The following is a 16007-nucleotide window of genomic DNA, read 5'->3' as shown; positions in this document are numbered from 1 at the left end:
AATATCTTCTATGTGACTCAGGTAAATCAATATATCTTTTATCTGACTCAGGTAAATCAATATATCTTCTACATGACTCAGGTAAATCAATGTATCTTTTATCTGACTATGGTAAATCAACATATCTTCTACCTAACTCAGGTAAAGTCAATTTATCTTCTACTTGACTCAGGTAAAGTCAATATATCTTCTGCCTGACTCAGGTAAAATCAATATATCTTCTACCTGACTCAGGTAAATCAATATATCTTCTATCTGACCCAGGTAAATCAATATATCTTCTACCTGACTCAGGTAAATCAATATATCTTCTACCTGACTCAGGTAAATCAATATATCTTCTATCTGACTCATGTAAATCAATATGTCTTCTACCTAACTCAGGTAAATCAAAATATCTTCTATCTGACTCAGGTAAATCAATATATCTTTTATCTGACTCAGGTAAATCAATATATCTTCTACATGACTCAGGTAAAACTATATATCTTCTATCTGACTCAGGTAAATCAATATATCTTCTATCTGACTCAGGTAAAGTCAATATATCTTCTACCTGACTCAGGTAAATCAATATATCTTCTACCTGACTTGGGTTAATCAATATATCTTCTACCTGAGTCAGGTAAATCAATATATCTTCTACATGACTCAGGTAAATCAATATTTCTTCTATCTGACTCAGGTAAATCAATATATCTTCTACCTGACTCAGGTAAATCATTATATCTTCTACCTGACTCAGGTAAATCAATATATCTTCTACCTGACTCAGGTAAATCAATATATCTTCTACCTGATTCAGGTAAATCAATATATCTTCTACCTGACTCAGGTAAATCAATATATCTTCTACCTGACTCAGGTAAATCAATTTATCTTCTACCTGACTCAGGTAATCAATATATCTTCTATCTGACTCAGGTAAATCAATATATCTTCTACATGACTCAGGTAAATCAATATATCTTCTATCTGACTCATGTAAATCAATATATCTTCTACATGACTCAGGTAAATCAATATATCTTCTATCTGACTCAGGTAAAGTCAATATATCTTCTATCTGACTCAGGTAAAGTCAATATATCTTCTACCTGACTCAGGTAAATCAATATATCTTCTACCTAACTAACGTAAATCAACATATCTTCTATCTGACTCATGTAAATCAATATATCTTCTACCTAACTCAGGTAAAGTCAATATATCTTCTACCTGCCTCAGGTAAATCAATATATCTTCTACCTCACTCAGGTAAATCAATATATCTTTTATCTGACTCAGGTAAATCAATGTATCTTCTACCTGACTCAGGTAAATCAATATATCTTCTACCTGGCTCATGTCAGAGTTCTTGAAATCTTTTTTTCGCTGTCAGTCATTTGGACCGACTGCCTTGTGAAGTTTGTCAGTCCAGACAGATTTCTATCGGTCCAAAAAAAAAATTCAATAAAAACATGAAAATTGTATTTAATTTTATTATCAATAAACATGGCGTCTATAAACACTGTACACGTCTTACCCTAGCGCCGTCAACAAACTTGTTTTAACAGTTTACCAATCATAGTTACTGTAATAGTTTGGCGCAAGTTAGAATAATCTGTGTCTCGGAACAAGTCATCACAACAGTTATACTCGCAATGTAGCAAATAATTACAGAATTGCTTCGAAACAAATTTGAAGTATACAAAAGGATTTTCACTTGAAATAACTTCAAAATTAGTTACAACAAACATTTTTTAGGTCGTGTATGCCTTTAAACCTAAATTATGATCCAAATAAAGATGATAATTCAACTAATATTCTTTACGTTTTTTCTCGCTTTAAATTTACACGCCACGTTTGCATTCGGAACTCTGGAATCTTCGTAGTAAATGTACTGAGTTCGAGTTATTGCCCGTGTTTATTTTGTGACATAGTGAATATACGGAACAAATTCTATTATTAAACCGGGTCCCTGGGACATTTATCATTTTAACGAAAGAATATTGTCTCTAAATTTGCACTTATATTAATCGAGAAGCCATTACAACATGCAGAAAAAGAGTTTGAAAGATTACGATCGGTCAATTATAGGGAATTCGCACGAAATTTAGTCACATTTTTCGCAAGTTCTTCTGTCAACACCGTCCGGTCATTTGGACTGACAAAGAATGGAAAGTAATCGGTCCTTGGTTGTTTTTATCGGTTTTGCTGACAGGACCGAAAGATTTCAAGAACTCTGCATGTAAATCAATATATCTTCTATCTGACTCAGGTAAATCAATATATCTTCTACCTAACTCAGGTAAATCAATATATCTTCTACCTAACTCAGGTAAAGTCAATTTATCTTCTACCTGACTCAGGTAAAGTCAATATATCTTCTACCTGACTCAGGTAAAATCAATATATCTTCTGCCTGACTCAGGTAAATCAATATATCTTCTATCTGACTCAGGTAAATTAATATATCTTCTACCTGACTCAGGTAAATCAATATATCTTCTACCTGACTCAGGTAAATCAATATATCTTCTATCTGACTCGTGTAAATCAATATATCTTCTACCTAACTCAGGTAAATCAAAATATCTTCTATCTGACTCAGGTTAATCAATGTATCTTTTATCTGACTCAGGTAAATCAACATATCTTCTACCTAACTCAGGTAAAGTCAATTTATCTTCTACTTGACTCAGGTAAAGTCAATATATCTTCTACCTGACTCAGGTAAAATCAATATATCTTCTACCTGACTCAGGTAAATCAATATATCTTCTATCTGACTCAGGTAAATCAATATATCTTCTACCTGACTCAGGTAAATCAAAATATCTTCTACCTGACTCAGGTAAATCAATATATCTTCTACCTTACTCAGGTAAATCAATTTATCTTCTACCTGACTCAGGTAATCAATATATCTTCTATCTGACTCAGGTAAATCAATATATCTTCTACATGACTCAGGTAAATCAATATATCTTCTATCGGACTCATGTAAATCAATATATCTTCTACATGACTCAGGTAAATCAATATATCTTCTATCTGACTCAGGTAAAGTCAATATATCTTCTATCTGACTCAGGTAAAGTCAATATATCTTCTACCTGTCTCTGGTAAATCAATATATCTTCTACCTGACTCAGGTAAATCAATTTATCTTCTACCTGACTCAGGTAAATCAATATATCTTCTACCTAACTCAGGTAAGTCAATATATCTTCTACCTAACTCAGGTAAATCAATACATCTACCTGACTCAGGTAAATCAATATATCTTCTACCTGACTCAGGTAAATCAATATATCTTCTACCTGACTCAGGTAAATCAATATATCCTACCTGACTCAGGTAAATCAATATATCTTCTACCTAACTCAGGTAAGTCAATATATCTTCTACCTAACTCAGGTAAGTCACAGCTAGGATGAGGGTGTAGGAGGAACTAAGGTAGAAAGTACAAGATAGCACCAGGGACAGGGGAGTCACTTTTATCCTGAAATGTACAGTTACTTCTTTTTTTCAGTCTTTCCGCTTTGGCCCAGAGATAGCAGAGGTGGCAGCCTGCTGTATAGAAGAACTGAAGCATGAGAAGAAAACATTGGTGGGAAATGGAACCCCCTGTAAGTATTACAAACAGGGTAACACAGATTCATGAAGGGTTTCTATTCCTTATATCAAGTTTTCTAATAGATTTTAGCAAATAAAAAAAACATTTAGAATAATGCCTACATATAAATTCTTCATTTTCCATCCTCTTTGAGATTTTACAGATATGGGCCATTTTCAAAAAAAGTCCACTTTTTTGTCTTTTGATCAGAATAATAGGAAAACATTTTTTAGAGTGAAATTTTTTTTCCCGTTGGTTAATATACATGGTCATATAGCTTATAAGTAATTTTATGATCATCTCCCAGGTGTTTTATAAAAAATATTCTCTGCATTCTGAGTAAAATTTAACAGTAAAACCTTGTCACATTAACAAAAATTTTATAACGCGCTTATTTAAATGATAGGGAAAATATTACCCTGTGAAGATATGTACAAATTTTGCACCTCATTTTAATTGCATTCATTTACAGATTAATTTAATATGATTGTTTTACTTATGCCGCCCACTAAATACTAGTATCGTGCATTTAACATTCAGGAAATGACATGTCCCACCAGTTTATGTCATTCCTGTTATCAGAAAGAAAATGTTAAAATAAAAGTTATCTCACTTTCCTAGGAACTGTTTTCATGATCCACAATATATCATCATTTTCTGTTGTCTCAAGTTTATGAGCGCCATGGTTTGAAAGTGAGTAAAGAAAGGGTTCAAATGTCGATAAGTTTGTCTTATTGGTAGAGTATAATGAAAATATGTCCTATCTGTTACCTTCATAATATGCAAATACTCTTTAAATTGTTTATTCTGCTAAAACAATCAGATTTACTAAGTTACAAAGAAACTGTTTCAATGTCTTGATGATGCAAAAAGAGTACGTTATACTAAATAACCAGTGATTTATATGAGAAATGTCCATCCTGTTACTGTCATTCCTGTTACCATTAATATGGTAACAGTAAGGAAAACTGGACTTCATATCTTGAGTTTTAACAATAAAAACAATTACTTTTATTTTTCTAAGTAATATAAGTTTAATAACACATGTTAAAAAACCTCGTAAATCATATTGAAATAAGTTAGTGCTTCAAATTGTGCCATTATAACTTAAACATGCACTCTTGTAACAGAATGGACAAAAATTGTAACAGGAGGGACAAATTATCCTGGTATTTATATACCTATTTAAGTTTCATCATTTGTTTTTCTTAAAATTATGAAAAATTCTTAGTTTTTCAACAGCATAGAGTACCTTTAATAAACAAAAATTGAACTGATAAATATTTTAATAGCACTTTAGAATTAAATTTCGTAACAGGATGGACATAAATGTCTTTTATTGTCTCAAATTTGCCAGATTTGACAAAATCATTTTTTTTATTCTACATTTATTTCTCTTTTCCTAACCAATAAAGTTAAAAAAAAGTCAATTTTTATTTAAAATGTAGATTTCATTGTCCATCCTGTTACACTGTTTTGTCCATCCTGTTACTGTTTTGTCCTTCTTGTTACCCGAGTCCTTACTGTTACCAGTATATTTTCCTAGTTTAAATTGCTTTGGCAGAGCAGCTGTTTAAATAACTTTCTGTAACTGTTTATTCTAATCACAAAAATAATGTACAAGAATGTTTTTTTCAACTATAGCATATAAACATTCCGCAATAAGGCTTTTCATGAAGAAAAACCCGTAGATTTTGCTTCTGTTTGGTATATGGTAGTTTGACATGCTTTTAAACGCTCATATATTAGATGAATGTCAAACATCTTGGCATTCAATGATAATTTTTTCATTTATTAACGGTATACAAAATATAATTTGATGAAAATTTTGAAATAGAGTTTTACAGGTCTTTTTATGAAAGTAACAGGAAGGACATTAAAGTTTAAATGACTAAGATAAAACGTCAATATTTTTTAAAAGAAATATTTTCTTTTATGCAATGCAGTGGATTTTAGTAGTTTATTACTAAATTATTCAAATAAAGTTGAAAAAATCATAGTAAAACCACTTTCATTTTTCAAAATATGTCATTCCAAAAATAGACTTTATTTGAAAATGACCCATATATGTTCCTGAAGCATGGCTGTTAAGAGCAAGAGGCTATTGAAAACAAAGCTGCTAGAATTGTCTGAACTGTACTTGTATACACATGTGTATTTACTGGTTCAGATTTGGATGTCAGTATAGGATTTTCCTTGTTTTGTTGACAGGCAATGTTTATGGAGACGTCAGTGGCCAGATAGCAGTGCTGTGTCGTTGTAACTTTACTGTGTTTTCTGAAGCCGTGAAGAAATGTTGTTATTCTGGGGAAACCAACATTAAAGTGGCTTTTGTTGGGGTAGGGGTGATTTTTTTAAAACTCTGACTTAGAAAGTATTTATTACTTCTGCAGATTGCTGTTTTATAATATTTAAACAATGACTATGTATGTTGACAGGGAACTGATGGCTTTGGATTTCCAATGTTACAAGATCTGTACACTCTCATGCTGTCTCCAGAGGAAAGAGTTAAACGTAAGGAAAATTAAATTAGATAATGAATTCTTATTAAGGGCGAAACGATTACACGTGTAAACGGCGACGTTTCGATTATATGCTCTAAACGTTTACAGTTTGAGTAAACGTTTACATGAAGGTCATTATCAATGTCTATCAGAAATAAAGTTTAACACAAACAAATTGTTTTATTATATAACTTACAAAAGAAACACCGTCTTTGACCATTTGATAAGCAACAATCTAAACCGGAAACATATTGAATGAAAATATCTAAAACCCGATACGGGCTAACATTATTAATTCCGATTTCCGAGTTGCTATTGCTAATACTAGCGATGTTTTACGACACTTGAAATATAAAACTTGATATGTTTTGATTAAATAAATATAATACATTTATCACAAGTCTTTGAAAAGTTTCAATACAGTTAGCAGGTCTTGTTTTACTTTTTTCGAGATTAAAAGATCCATCTTTACAATTATTTTTTCTACGTCCGGTAACCAAACAAACCAAGCAGTTGGGTGACGAGGTCGTAAGTGAATGAATTTAATGCGCCTCAAATTCTTACGGTTAAATCACAATGACCAACAATAAATTTGTAATAACAACTCATACTTATATTAAAGTGAAAGAATTGATTATTAAATTCGAGTTTCATGAGTAAGTAGCCATAAAAATCCAACATAGAATACCTCCCGTTTAAACGGTACCGTTTCGTTTACTGCTATCCGTTTAAACGTTTACAAAATTCAGTAAACGTTTCACCCTTAATTCTTATTGCTATAAATGTCAATCAAAAGGAGGAAATTGTACACTGTTGATATTTAGTACCAGAGGTCAGTACTGTCGACATTCCCCGTACTTATTGGTGTCTTCAGTAAATTTTTAGCTCACCTGAGCCGAAGGCTCAAGTGAGCTTTTCTGATCACATTTTGTCCATCGTCCGTCCGTCTGTCTGTCTGTCTGTCTGTCTATCCATCTGTCTATCTGTCTGTCTGTCTGTCTATCCATCTGTCTATCTGTCTGTCTGTCTGTCTATCCATCTGTCTATCTGTCCGTCTGTCCGTCTGTAAACTTTTCACATTTTCGAATTCTTCTCAAGAACCACTGGGCCAATTTTGACCAAACTTGGTACAAAGCATCCTTGGGTGAAGAGGAATTTAAATTGTTAAAATGAAGGGACATATCCCCTCGCAAGGGGAAATAATCAAGAAAAGACAAAAATAGGGTTGGGTCATTAAAAAATCTTCTCAAGAACCACTGGGCCAGAAAAGCTGAAACTTATGTGAAAGCATCCTAGGGTAGTGTAGATATTAAATTGTTCAAATCATGACCCCCGGGGGAAGGGTGGGGCCACAATGGGGAATCAAAGTTTTACATAGAAATATATAGGAAAAATCTTGGAAAATCTTCTTCTTAAGAACTACTGGGCCAGAAAAGCTGAAACTTATGTGAAAGCATCCTAGGGTAGTGTAGATATTAAATTGTTCAAATCATGACCCCCCGGGGGAAGGGCGGGGCCACAATGGGGAATCAAAGTTTTACATAGAAATATATAGGAAAAATCTTGGAAAATCTTCTTCTCAAGAACTACTGGGCCAGAAAAGCTGAAACTTATGTGAAAGCATCCTAGGGTAGTGTAGATATTAAATTGTTCAAATCATGACCCCCGGGGGAAGGGCGGGGCCACAATGGGGAATCAAAGTTTTACATAGAAATATATAGGAAAAATCTCGGAAAATCTTCTTCTCAAGAACTACTGGGCCAGAAAAGCTGAAACTTATGTGAAAGCATCCTGGGATAGTGTAGATTCTAAATTGTTCAAATCATGACCCCCGGGGGAAGGGTGGGGCCACAATGGGGAATCAAAGTTTTACATAGAAATATATAGGAAAAATCTTGGAAAATCTTCTTAAGAACCACTGGGCCAGAAAAGTTGAAACTTATGTGGAAGCATTCTTGGGTAGTGTAGATTTTAAATTGTTCAAATCATGACCCCCGGGGAAAGAGCGAGGCCACAATGGGGAATCAAAGTTTTACATAGAAATATATAAGAAAAATCTTTGAAAATCTTCTTCTCAAGAACCACTGGGCCAGAAAAGGTGAAACTTATGTGGAAGCATCCTGGTATAGTGTAGATTCTAAATTAAATCATGACCCCGGGGGAAGGGTGGGGCCACAATTGGTAATCAAAGTTTTACATAGAAATATATTGGAAAAATCTTTGAAAAACTTCTTCTCAAGAACCACCGGGCCAGAAAAGTTGAATCTTATGTGGAAGCATTCTTGGGTCATGTAGATTTTAAATTGTTCAAATCATGACCCCCAGGGGAAGGGTGGAGCCACAATGAGGGGATCAAAGTTTTACATAAAAATATATAGGAAAAATCTTTGAAAACCTTCTTCTCAAGAACCACTGGGCCAGAAAAGCTGAAACTTATTTGCACATGGAAGGATCCTGGGGTAGTTGATTTCAAAATGTCTTAATTATGATCAGTGGGGTAGGGTGGGGATACATAATGTATTACAAGGGGGAAATCTGGTAAAGAACAGAATGGTCAAAGCTTCTCAGGTGAGTGATGTGGCCCATGGGCCTCTTGTTGTAGTTTGTAAGACTTTAAGTCAGTTGATATACATACCGGTATATATTTCTACTGTCAGGAGAAAAAAAAAGCATTACAGTTTTTGCATTCTGCTTGCTTAAAAACATAATGATGAATATTCTGATAATTTTAAAATGATATTATGAAACTTGATTTAAAATCATAACTGAACCAAGTTAAACAGATAACTGAAAAATTGCCAGGACATAAACGTAATCGTGTAAAGTTCCTATATAAATTGTATAGCCAGTATATCTCACTGCATCCTGATTTTATTGGACATCATTTACCTGACTGTAATAAATTTAATTTCAGAAAAAAGAACAATAGAGAACAAACTGGTTGTGAAGTTCAAAAGTTTTGCTGAGTTTGAGCAGTTTGCAACAAAGACAAATGATGTGGAACTCCTGGGGAAAATTAGAATTGTCAGAACGTACCACCATAACCTCCCTGTCACTATTCACAAAATCCTCGCTCACACTGTCAGAGATCTCAATATGGCTGGTAAACAAACCTCTTATTCACTTCTTTAAGGAATCGTACACGCAAGTGGGAGAAGGCTACATATGGAGGTTTTTATCCAAAATATTAATTAAATTCCATAATTGCTCTAACTACCGCACAGAAAATGTTAAGACTTTTTTCCTAATACATTCTTGGTACCCACGACATCCGACTCCAGTACACATTATGACATCATATTATGATGTCATCAACCTCTACTACACAAGTTTATAAGAAACATCACCAAAATCGCTTCGGCGTAAGGGCATACCTTACTCTGTTTTACAGAAACAAGGTATAAAAAGACTCAGGATATTCCAAGGATTTAAGATATTGCTGCACAAATGTCGGCATTGCAATTGTTTAGTTACTATTCTGCAATTTTAAGTTTAAACAGCGTAAAAATTCACAGTCCAGTGTAAGTTTCTAAAAAAAATTTATCGATTGAGAAAGTGCATAGGATTTGCGCAGCAATTTAAAAAATTTTAAGAGTATTCTCTTTAATATTATACATTGTTTATTTAAAATTAGATAGGATATGCCCTTAAGCTGACGTGATTTTGTTGATGTGATTTATTACCTTGAATGGGAGAGAACAATGACGTCATGATATGACGTCATAATGTGCACTTGCATTAATAAACTGTGAGTACTAAGTATGTGTAAGAAAATCAATTTGAACTTTCTCTGTACATAAAATATACAATTTATGAATTTTTATTAGCTCATTCGCATAGAAATATTCATATTTAGCCTTGACTCACTTGTGCAGGTCATATAATTTGGAAACTTTGGTTTTGTTATTGCCATTTTTATGTAAATTACCGTCCTGTCATGTGTTTTCGTGGTATATACGTTTTCGTGGTATTTTTAGCTCACCAAAGGCTCAAGTGAACTTTTCTGATCAAAATTTGTCCGTTGTCTGTCGTCGTTGTCGTCGTCGGCGTTGTCGTCATTGTTGTTGTAAAGTTTTCACATTTTCATCTTCTTTTCAAGAACCACTGGGCCAATTTCAACCAAACTTGCTACAAAGAATCCTTGGGTAAAGGGAATTCAAGTTTGTTCAAATGAAGGGCCACGCCCTTTTCCAAGGGGAGATAATTATGAATTAGAGAAAAATTAATGGAATTTTTAAAAAATCTTCTTCTCAAGAACCAATGGGCCAGGAAAGATGAAACTCATGGGAAATCATCCTCAATTAGTGTAGATTCAAGTTTATTCAAATCATGACCCCTGGGGTTAGGGTGGGGCCAAAATGGCCGATCAAAGTTTTACAAAGGAGTATAAAGGAAAACTCTTTAAAAATCTTCTTCTCAAGAACCGCTTGGCCTGGAAAGATGAAACTCATGTGGAATCATCCTCAGGTTGTGTAGATTCAAGTTTTTTCAAATTCTGACCCCAGGGGTAAAATGGCCGACCAAAGTTTTATATAGGAATATATAGGGAAACCTTTTAAAATCTTCTTTTCAAGTACTTCAAAGCCATGATTAGTGATATTTATATGGAATCATCCTCAGGTAGTGTAGATTCTAGTTTGTTCAAATCATGGCAACCTGGGGGGTTAAAATTCAACCCCCCCCCCCCCCCCCCACCTCAGTAAACTTTCAGTTCTGATCCGATTAGTGCTTTTTCCTTGCCGATGTTCTCAGGTGAGCGTTGTTGCCCCTGGGCCTCTTGTTTATTTTTAGGAATAATCGCACAATGCGAGATCGGAATGACGTCATATTTGCTATTAATAAAGGGGAACCCTGTGCATGTTTTATGACCAAATGTTAAACCTTTTTGCCTTTTCCAAAATAAAATATAGCGAGTGTGTTATGCATAGTTTGCAAATTTGACAATTTGCGTAATACTGGAAATCACTTTTTATTCGCGGGAACTTTATTTTCGCGTAATTACGCGAGACAGTGTGCTCGCGAAAATTTAATTCTCGTGTATAATAGTATTCCTTAAGATTAAATAGAGCAATAACCACAATTCGCGAAAATTTGGTCTCGCTAATCAAGAGTCAATTACTATCTCGCAAAAATAAGGTGTCGCGAAAAATTAGTGATCTACAGTATATGCTTATTCACCGTGTTTTGAACTAGAATATCAAACTTACAAACTAATAGCCGGCAATCCTGCATATCATCGTCTGTTAACTATCCATACAGCTTCCGATCATGTGACAATAATCTGGAATTTCCCACTTTTGATATTTTTTCTACGGTGATCTAGTAATGTCATTTTTTATATACTTTTCAAAGAAAATATCGGGGGTGTTAAAAAGTTATATGCTAAAAAAAATATTATGCCATTGATAATTAATTGAATTAAACATAAAATTTCTTAAAGTATACATGGAATTTATATTTTAAAACATGAAACATTAAAATAAACCTTTACAAAATTATTTCTAGGCCGCTCTTGAGAAAGGGAAATTTTTTACATTATTTAGCAATACAGCTTAAACAAGCCTGATAGATGTGGTTTTAATTAACAACAAAAAAATTTCCATGTCAAATAATGTAATCATTTTGTCAATTGACTAGTATTTTTGACACTGTAAAATTTATAAGGATTTTGCCGTACTACATTTCCATAGTTTACTTGTTTTATAAATACCATGAAAACATATGACGTTCGCAAAAAAATCGAAAGAGCAACTATGCAAGAATTCAATGACCTTCTGAACAAATAACAAATGATATGCTAGTTAAAATCATTTTAAAATAAGGAGAATTATTGTTTGTATATGTGATAAATAGCAAACATCTCAATTATTCAGTCTTGAAGCACTTTATTACAAATTAACCATAATGCCACGAAAACTCATGATTCGAGGGTACTTTGCACAAATGTAAGATACTTATTGATGTCTTGCTACTTCAAAGTTTAGTTACTTTATCACCCTAGCTCATTTTCAGTTCATCCATTGAGGATAACACCAAAAAAAGAGGAAAAGCTAATTTCCCTAGTGTTCAGTAATAAATTGCATTTGGAAAATTAAAGTATTGATACCTGTTGACTTGTAAAACTACAAGTTATTTGAATCTTCAAGTATGTTTAGTATAGAGTTAACTCTCCTGACCTCCTTTGTTTTATAGATATGATCTTCAGTACAGTCCACAAAGCTAAGGGCCTGGAGTTTAACACAGTTAGACTGACTGATGATTTCAATGTAGAAGAAAATTTACCAGGGGTACTTAGTAAGTCACATCAGTTGTACTGGCAATGAAATCTAGTAAAAGCATATCTTTTTTACAATAATGAATTTTAAAAAGTTATAGAGAAATATCTGAAGAATATTATATCATGACGTTTGAAAGGAATTTTTGGTATAATGATAAATTCACTACTTGCCTGTGGTAAGGACCTATGTATTGATCTCCTTTGACAGGACCAGTGCCGGTCAGTGCTGACGAGTATAACCTTCTGTATGTAGCGGTGACCAGAGCCAAGCGGGCACTTCTGATGACCCCCACACTGGTGGAGCTCATGAAGAGGGCAGGGGTAAGCAAAATTTTGTTGGTTCGTGAGGACATAATTTCATGGGTAACTCATATATACAGAATATTTAATGAATAAATATGTTGACAAAATAAATGTTTGTGTGGATGTAAATTCATGGATACAGGTGACCCATGAAATCCACGAACATCAGTACCCCATGAACATTGATGATTCCTCAGTAAATAGTTCAACAGTTAAACATCTCGGAAATTTGAATACCGCTTTTATATTTGTTGTAAAAAGTATTTTGGAAAAATATTGTTATTATGATAACCTTAGTAATCCTATCTGGCAATTGTTACTGGCCAAAATTAGTTTGGTACCTCATAAAACATTTTGTCTTATCCAGGAGGTATACGATTTTCCTGTGCTAAGTTCCCACTTGGTTAACTCGGGTGTGAAGATGAAGTGTAAAGTGACTGATGAAGAGTTCTCTCCCTTTGCTCTAACTCTGCAAAAAAAGACAATAATTACAGTAAGTCTTCATTAATATATGGTTTCTAAGGAATGCCTTCATGTAGGGGTTAAGTATGGTTGTTCTATATAGAGCTTCAATCTTAAGCAATATACAGTCAAACTTGTCTTAGCGGCCACCCGAAATCAACGGCCACTTGCAGTCAGCGGCCACTTTCAATTCCCCCCCGATGATTTTTACTACATATTTTAACTGGAATAAACGGCCACCTGTGTAACGTGGCCAGCGGCCACTCAAATCCTCCCCAAACAGCCTTATTGACACTGTAATAGGTGGCCATTTCGTCACTTGTTGCGATTCTATCACATCTTTTAAACGTGTTGGCTTGGGTAATTATATTCTCGATAGTCAATTTAACCTATTAATGCAATTAAAGAAATTGCTTTTAGATACGCTGAACTCAGTTTGTGTTTATGAAAAAGAAATATTTGTCCTGTTAGATCAATTTGTAATTATTTTTCAAGATCTTTAAAAGAATTTTATTACTGTACAATTGATACTTTCCTCAGGCTAAAGAAATTCACACCTTTCAGATTTTGATTCCATGTAGAAGCCCTAATTGCTACATGTACTCTTGTAAAAACAAAGTGCTTCATATGGCATGATTATCTCATGAATTTCACTATCAAGAGAGGATCGATAGGGATTATTCACGCTCTACTGCATTTGACACCTGTGTTATGGAATGATTTAATTTTCAACTGCGTAAATACATATCTTTGGTCAACTGGTTAATTTTATTTGTGTGTCTGTGTATGTTATATAGAAATTCTGACAGCTTTATAAACAATAAAGTTAATCAAACTTTATAAACTTCAGCAAGTAAGTTAATTACCGATTGATTAAGTTGGGGGGTGGGGGGGTGGGTGTTACACTGCTGACTATCTTTTTAACATATGTAAGTGAAATTTTTATTGACATATTTTTACTTAAATTCCTATGATTTATTTTATTAACAATTAAACTGTATTTTTGTGTATTTTTTTAAGGAATGAATTTAATAGCTACCCATTTTATACGGTATAAACTGGGTTGGGGCAGTTTACGCTTTATAAACCGCGAAGCGGTTTATAAAAAAGCGTAAACTGTTCCAACCCACTTTATACCGTATAAAATGGGTAGCTATTAAATTCATTGCTTATAATTTAATTTTCATTCATTTGATGTAAGAAAAAAATATGATTGTTCTAACAAAACGACTTCAATTTCTACAAAATTTGAATGTAACGTCAGGCGGATTGATATGTTTTTGACGAAAATCATTGTGACGTAGGCAACCCATTTTATACGATATAAAATAATTTTTTATCCAATCAAATACAGCGTTACAGCCAGAATTAAATTATTTCTTTATAAAAAGGATGTATTTCTTCAAATGAAAATAAAAAGATTTTTAAATTTTTAATAATTCAATGTAACAAAAGCATACTTATGAATGCAAGATGTTTAACTTATATGTAGGAACAGAAACATGCACAAAACCTTAAACATTTCGAATTCTTTAATATTCTTTTTAAATGAGCTTTAATTATTAAATATACACATAAAAAGCTTTTGTGAAATTGAACTGTTTAATTATGATTAATCAATTAAACTGTTGTGCTTACTGTTGTTTATTTATTGACCAAATGTCCTTCGAGGGCAAACTGGAATAAGAGGCCACCTGTCTTAAGTGGCCAGTTTTCCAAACTTCCCAGAGGTGGCCTCTTAAAACAAGTTTGACTGTACTAGCTTTGCAATACATAAGGAAAGCTAGCATTAATATTTGACTCTTGGTACAAAATCAAAGATGGGGACATAAAATAGCATTTTTTCCTACCTCTTTCTAAATTAAATGTTTACTTATGGTTTAAACATGATGGTTTGCTTTATTTTGCTAAGCTTTATGAGTAACTTTTCTTATCATTTTCTCCAGAGTGATGGGTTGGTGTTGGAAGGAGGCTTGTATGGACCAAAGATTTTAAAAAAGGGGAATCACCAGTTCAGTGCTTTATTGGGTGACCCCAACGAGGTGCCACTGGAGTCGAGGGGACTCGATGTTATCATAAAGATTGGAGGCTTCTTATAGGTCAAGTTTGAAGGATAAATAGAATCTATATGACAGAGAAGAGGAGTTTCACTGATGGTCACATGGCTGGTTGAATGTTTCATAATTCTAGAAACCTATGAAACATGAAGTAGAGGATAAATGGGAAAGTCAATGCAGAAGATTCTCTCCCATGGAATGGACTTTAGGGTTTCCTATGAGGGGAGAGTTATGTCCTTCAAGCCCTTATAAAAATATGTGGATGTTTAGACTGAATGTCTAGCAATGATGTTTAATGTTGAAGAGAAGGTGCTGAGAAACTAAAATTGAGAAACCAATATACAGTGATTTAGTTTTAGTTTCAACTACCCGGTTCTTTATTTGTTAATTGTATATTTTATACTTCTTTTCCACCATTACCATTGGTAATATCTGGTCCATGGTATAGCTCTATGTGCATGTTCCTGTATTTTTTAGAAATGAAAATATTGTAGCAACACTCATCTTTCTTTGTTTTTTTTTCCCAAAGATTTCTGCAAATATTTCATAAAACTATAAATATGAGAATTTTTTTTCTACATAAAGGTATTTAAATTATTTTGATTACTTTTTAACTTTAAGTCTCTTTTAAATTTGTGCAGTATATTTATTTGTAATTATCGGAATTCTTATCCCCCCCCCCCCCCCCCTTGAGGAAGAGAGGGCATATTACTTTGCTGCTGTCGGTCGGTCTATCTGTCCACCAAGTTTCCATTCATTTTCTCCACAACTGTTGCACATACTGGAACGAAATTTGGTATACA

General features: G+C 33.5%; 1 protein-coding gene across 1 annotated transcript in view; it reads left to right on the top strand.

The window, feature by feature from the left end:
- Positions 1-15246, top strand: part of LOC134270702 (F-box DNA helicase 1-like) — a 36238-nt gene extending 20992 nt beyond the window's left edge. The window contains exons 12-19 of the mRNA XM_062752951.1: positions 3518-3614; positions 5813-5940; positions 6040-6115; positions 9020-9208; positions 12298-12399; positions 12591-12703; positions 13053-13178; positions 15094-15246. Of these exons, the coding sequence (XP_062608935.1) occupies positions 3518-3614; positions 5813-5940; positions 6040-6115; positions 9020-9208; positions 12298-12399; positions 12591-12703; positions 13053-13178; positions 15094-15246 (984 nt within the window). The remainder of the gene's footprint in view (positions 1-3517; positions 3615-5812; positions 5941-6039; positions 6116-9019; positions 9209-12297; positions 12400-12590; positions 12704-13052; positions 13179-15093) is intronic.
- Positions 15247-16007: the final 761 nt, after the last annotated feature.

The sequence above is a fragment of the Saccostrea cucullata genome, unplaced genomic scaffold (genome assembly GCF_032062105.1).
Source record: "Saccostrea cucullata isolate Sc308-1 unplaced genomic scaffold, CSIRO_AGI_Scuc_v1 ctg199, whole genome shotgun sequence".
NCBI classification, from domain to species: Eukaryota; Metazoa; Mollusca; class Bivalvia; order Ostreida; family Ostreidae; genus Saccostrea; species Saccostrea cuccullata.
Note: the sequence above shows the minus strand (reverse complement) of the source record. Positions and strands in the feature narration are given on the sequence as shown.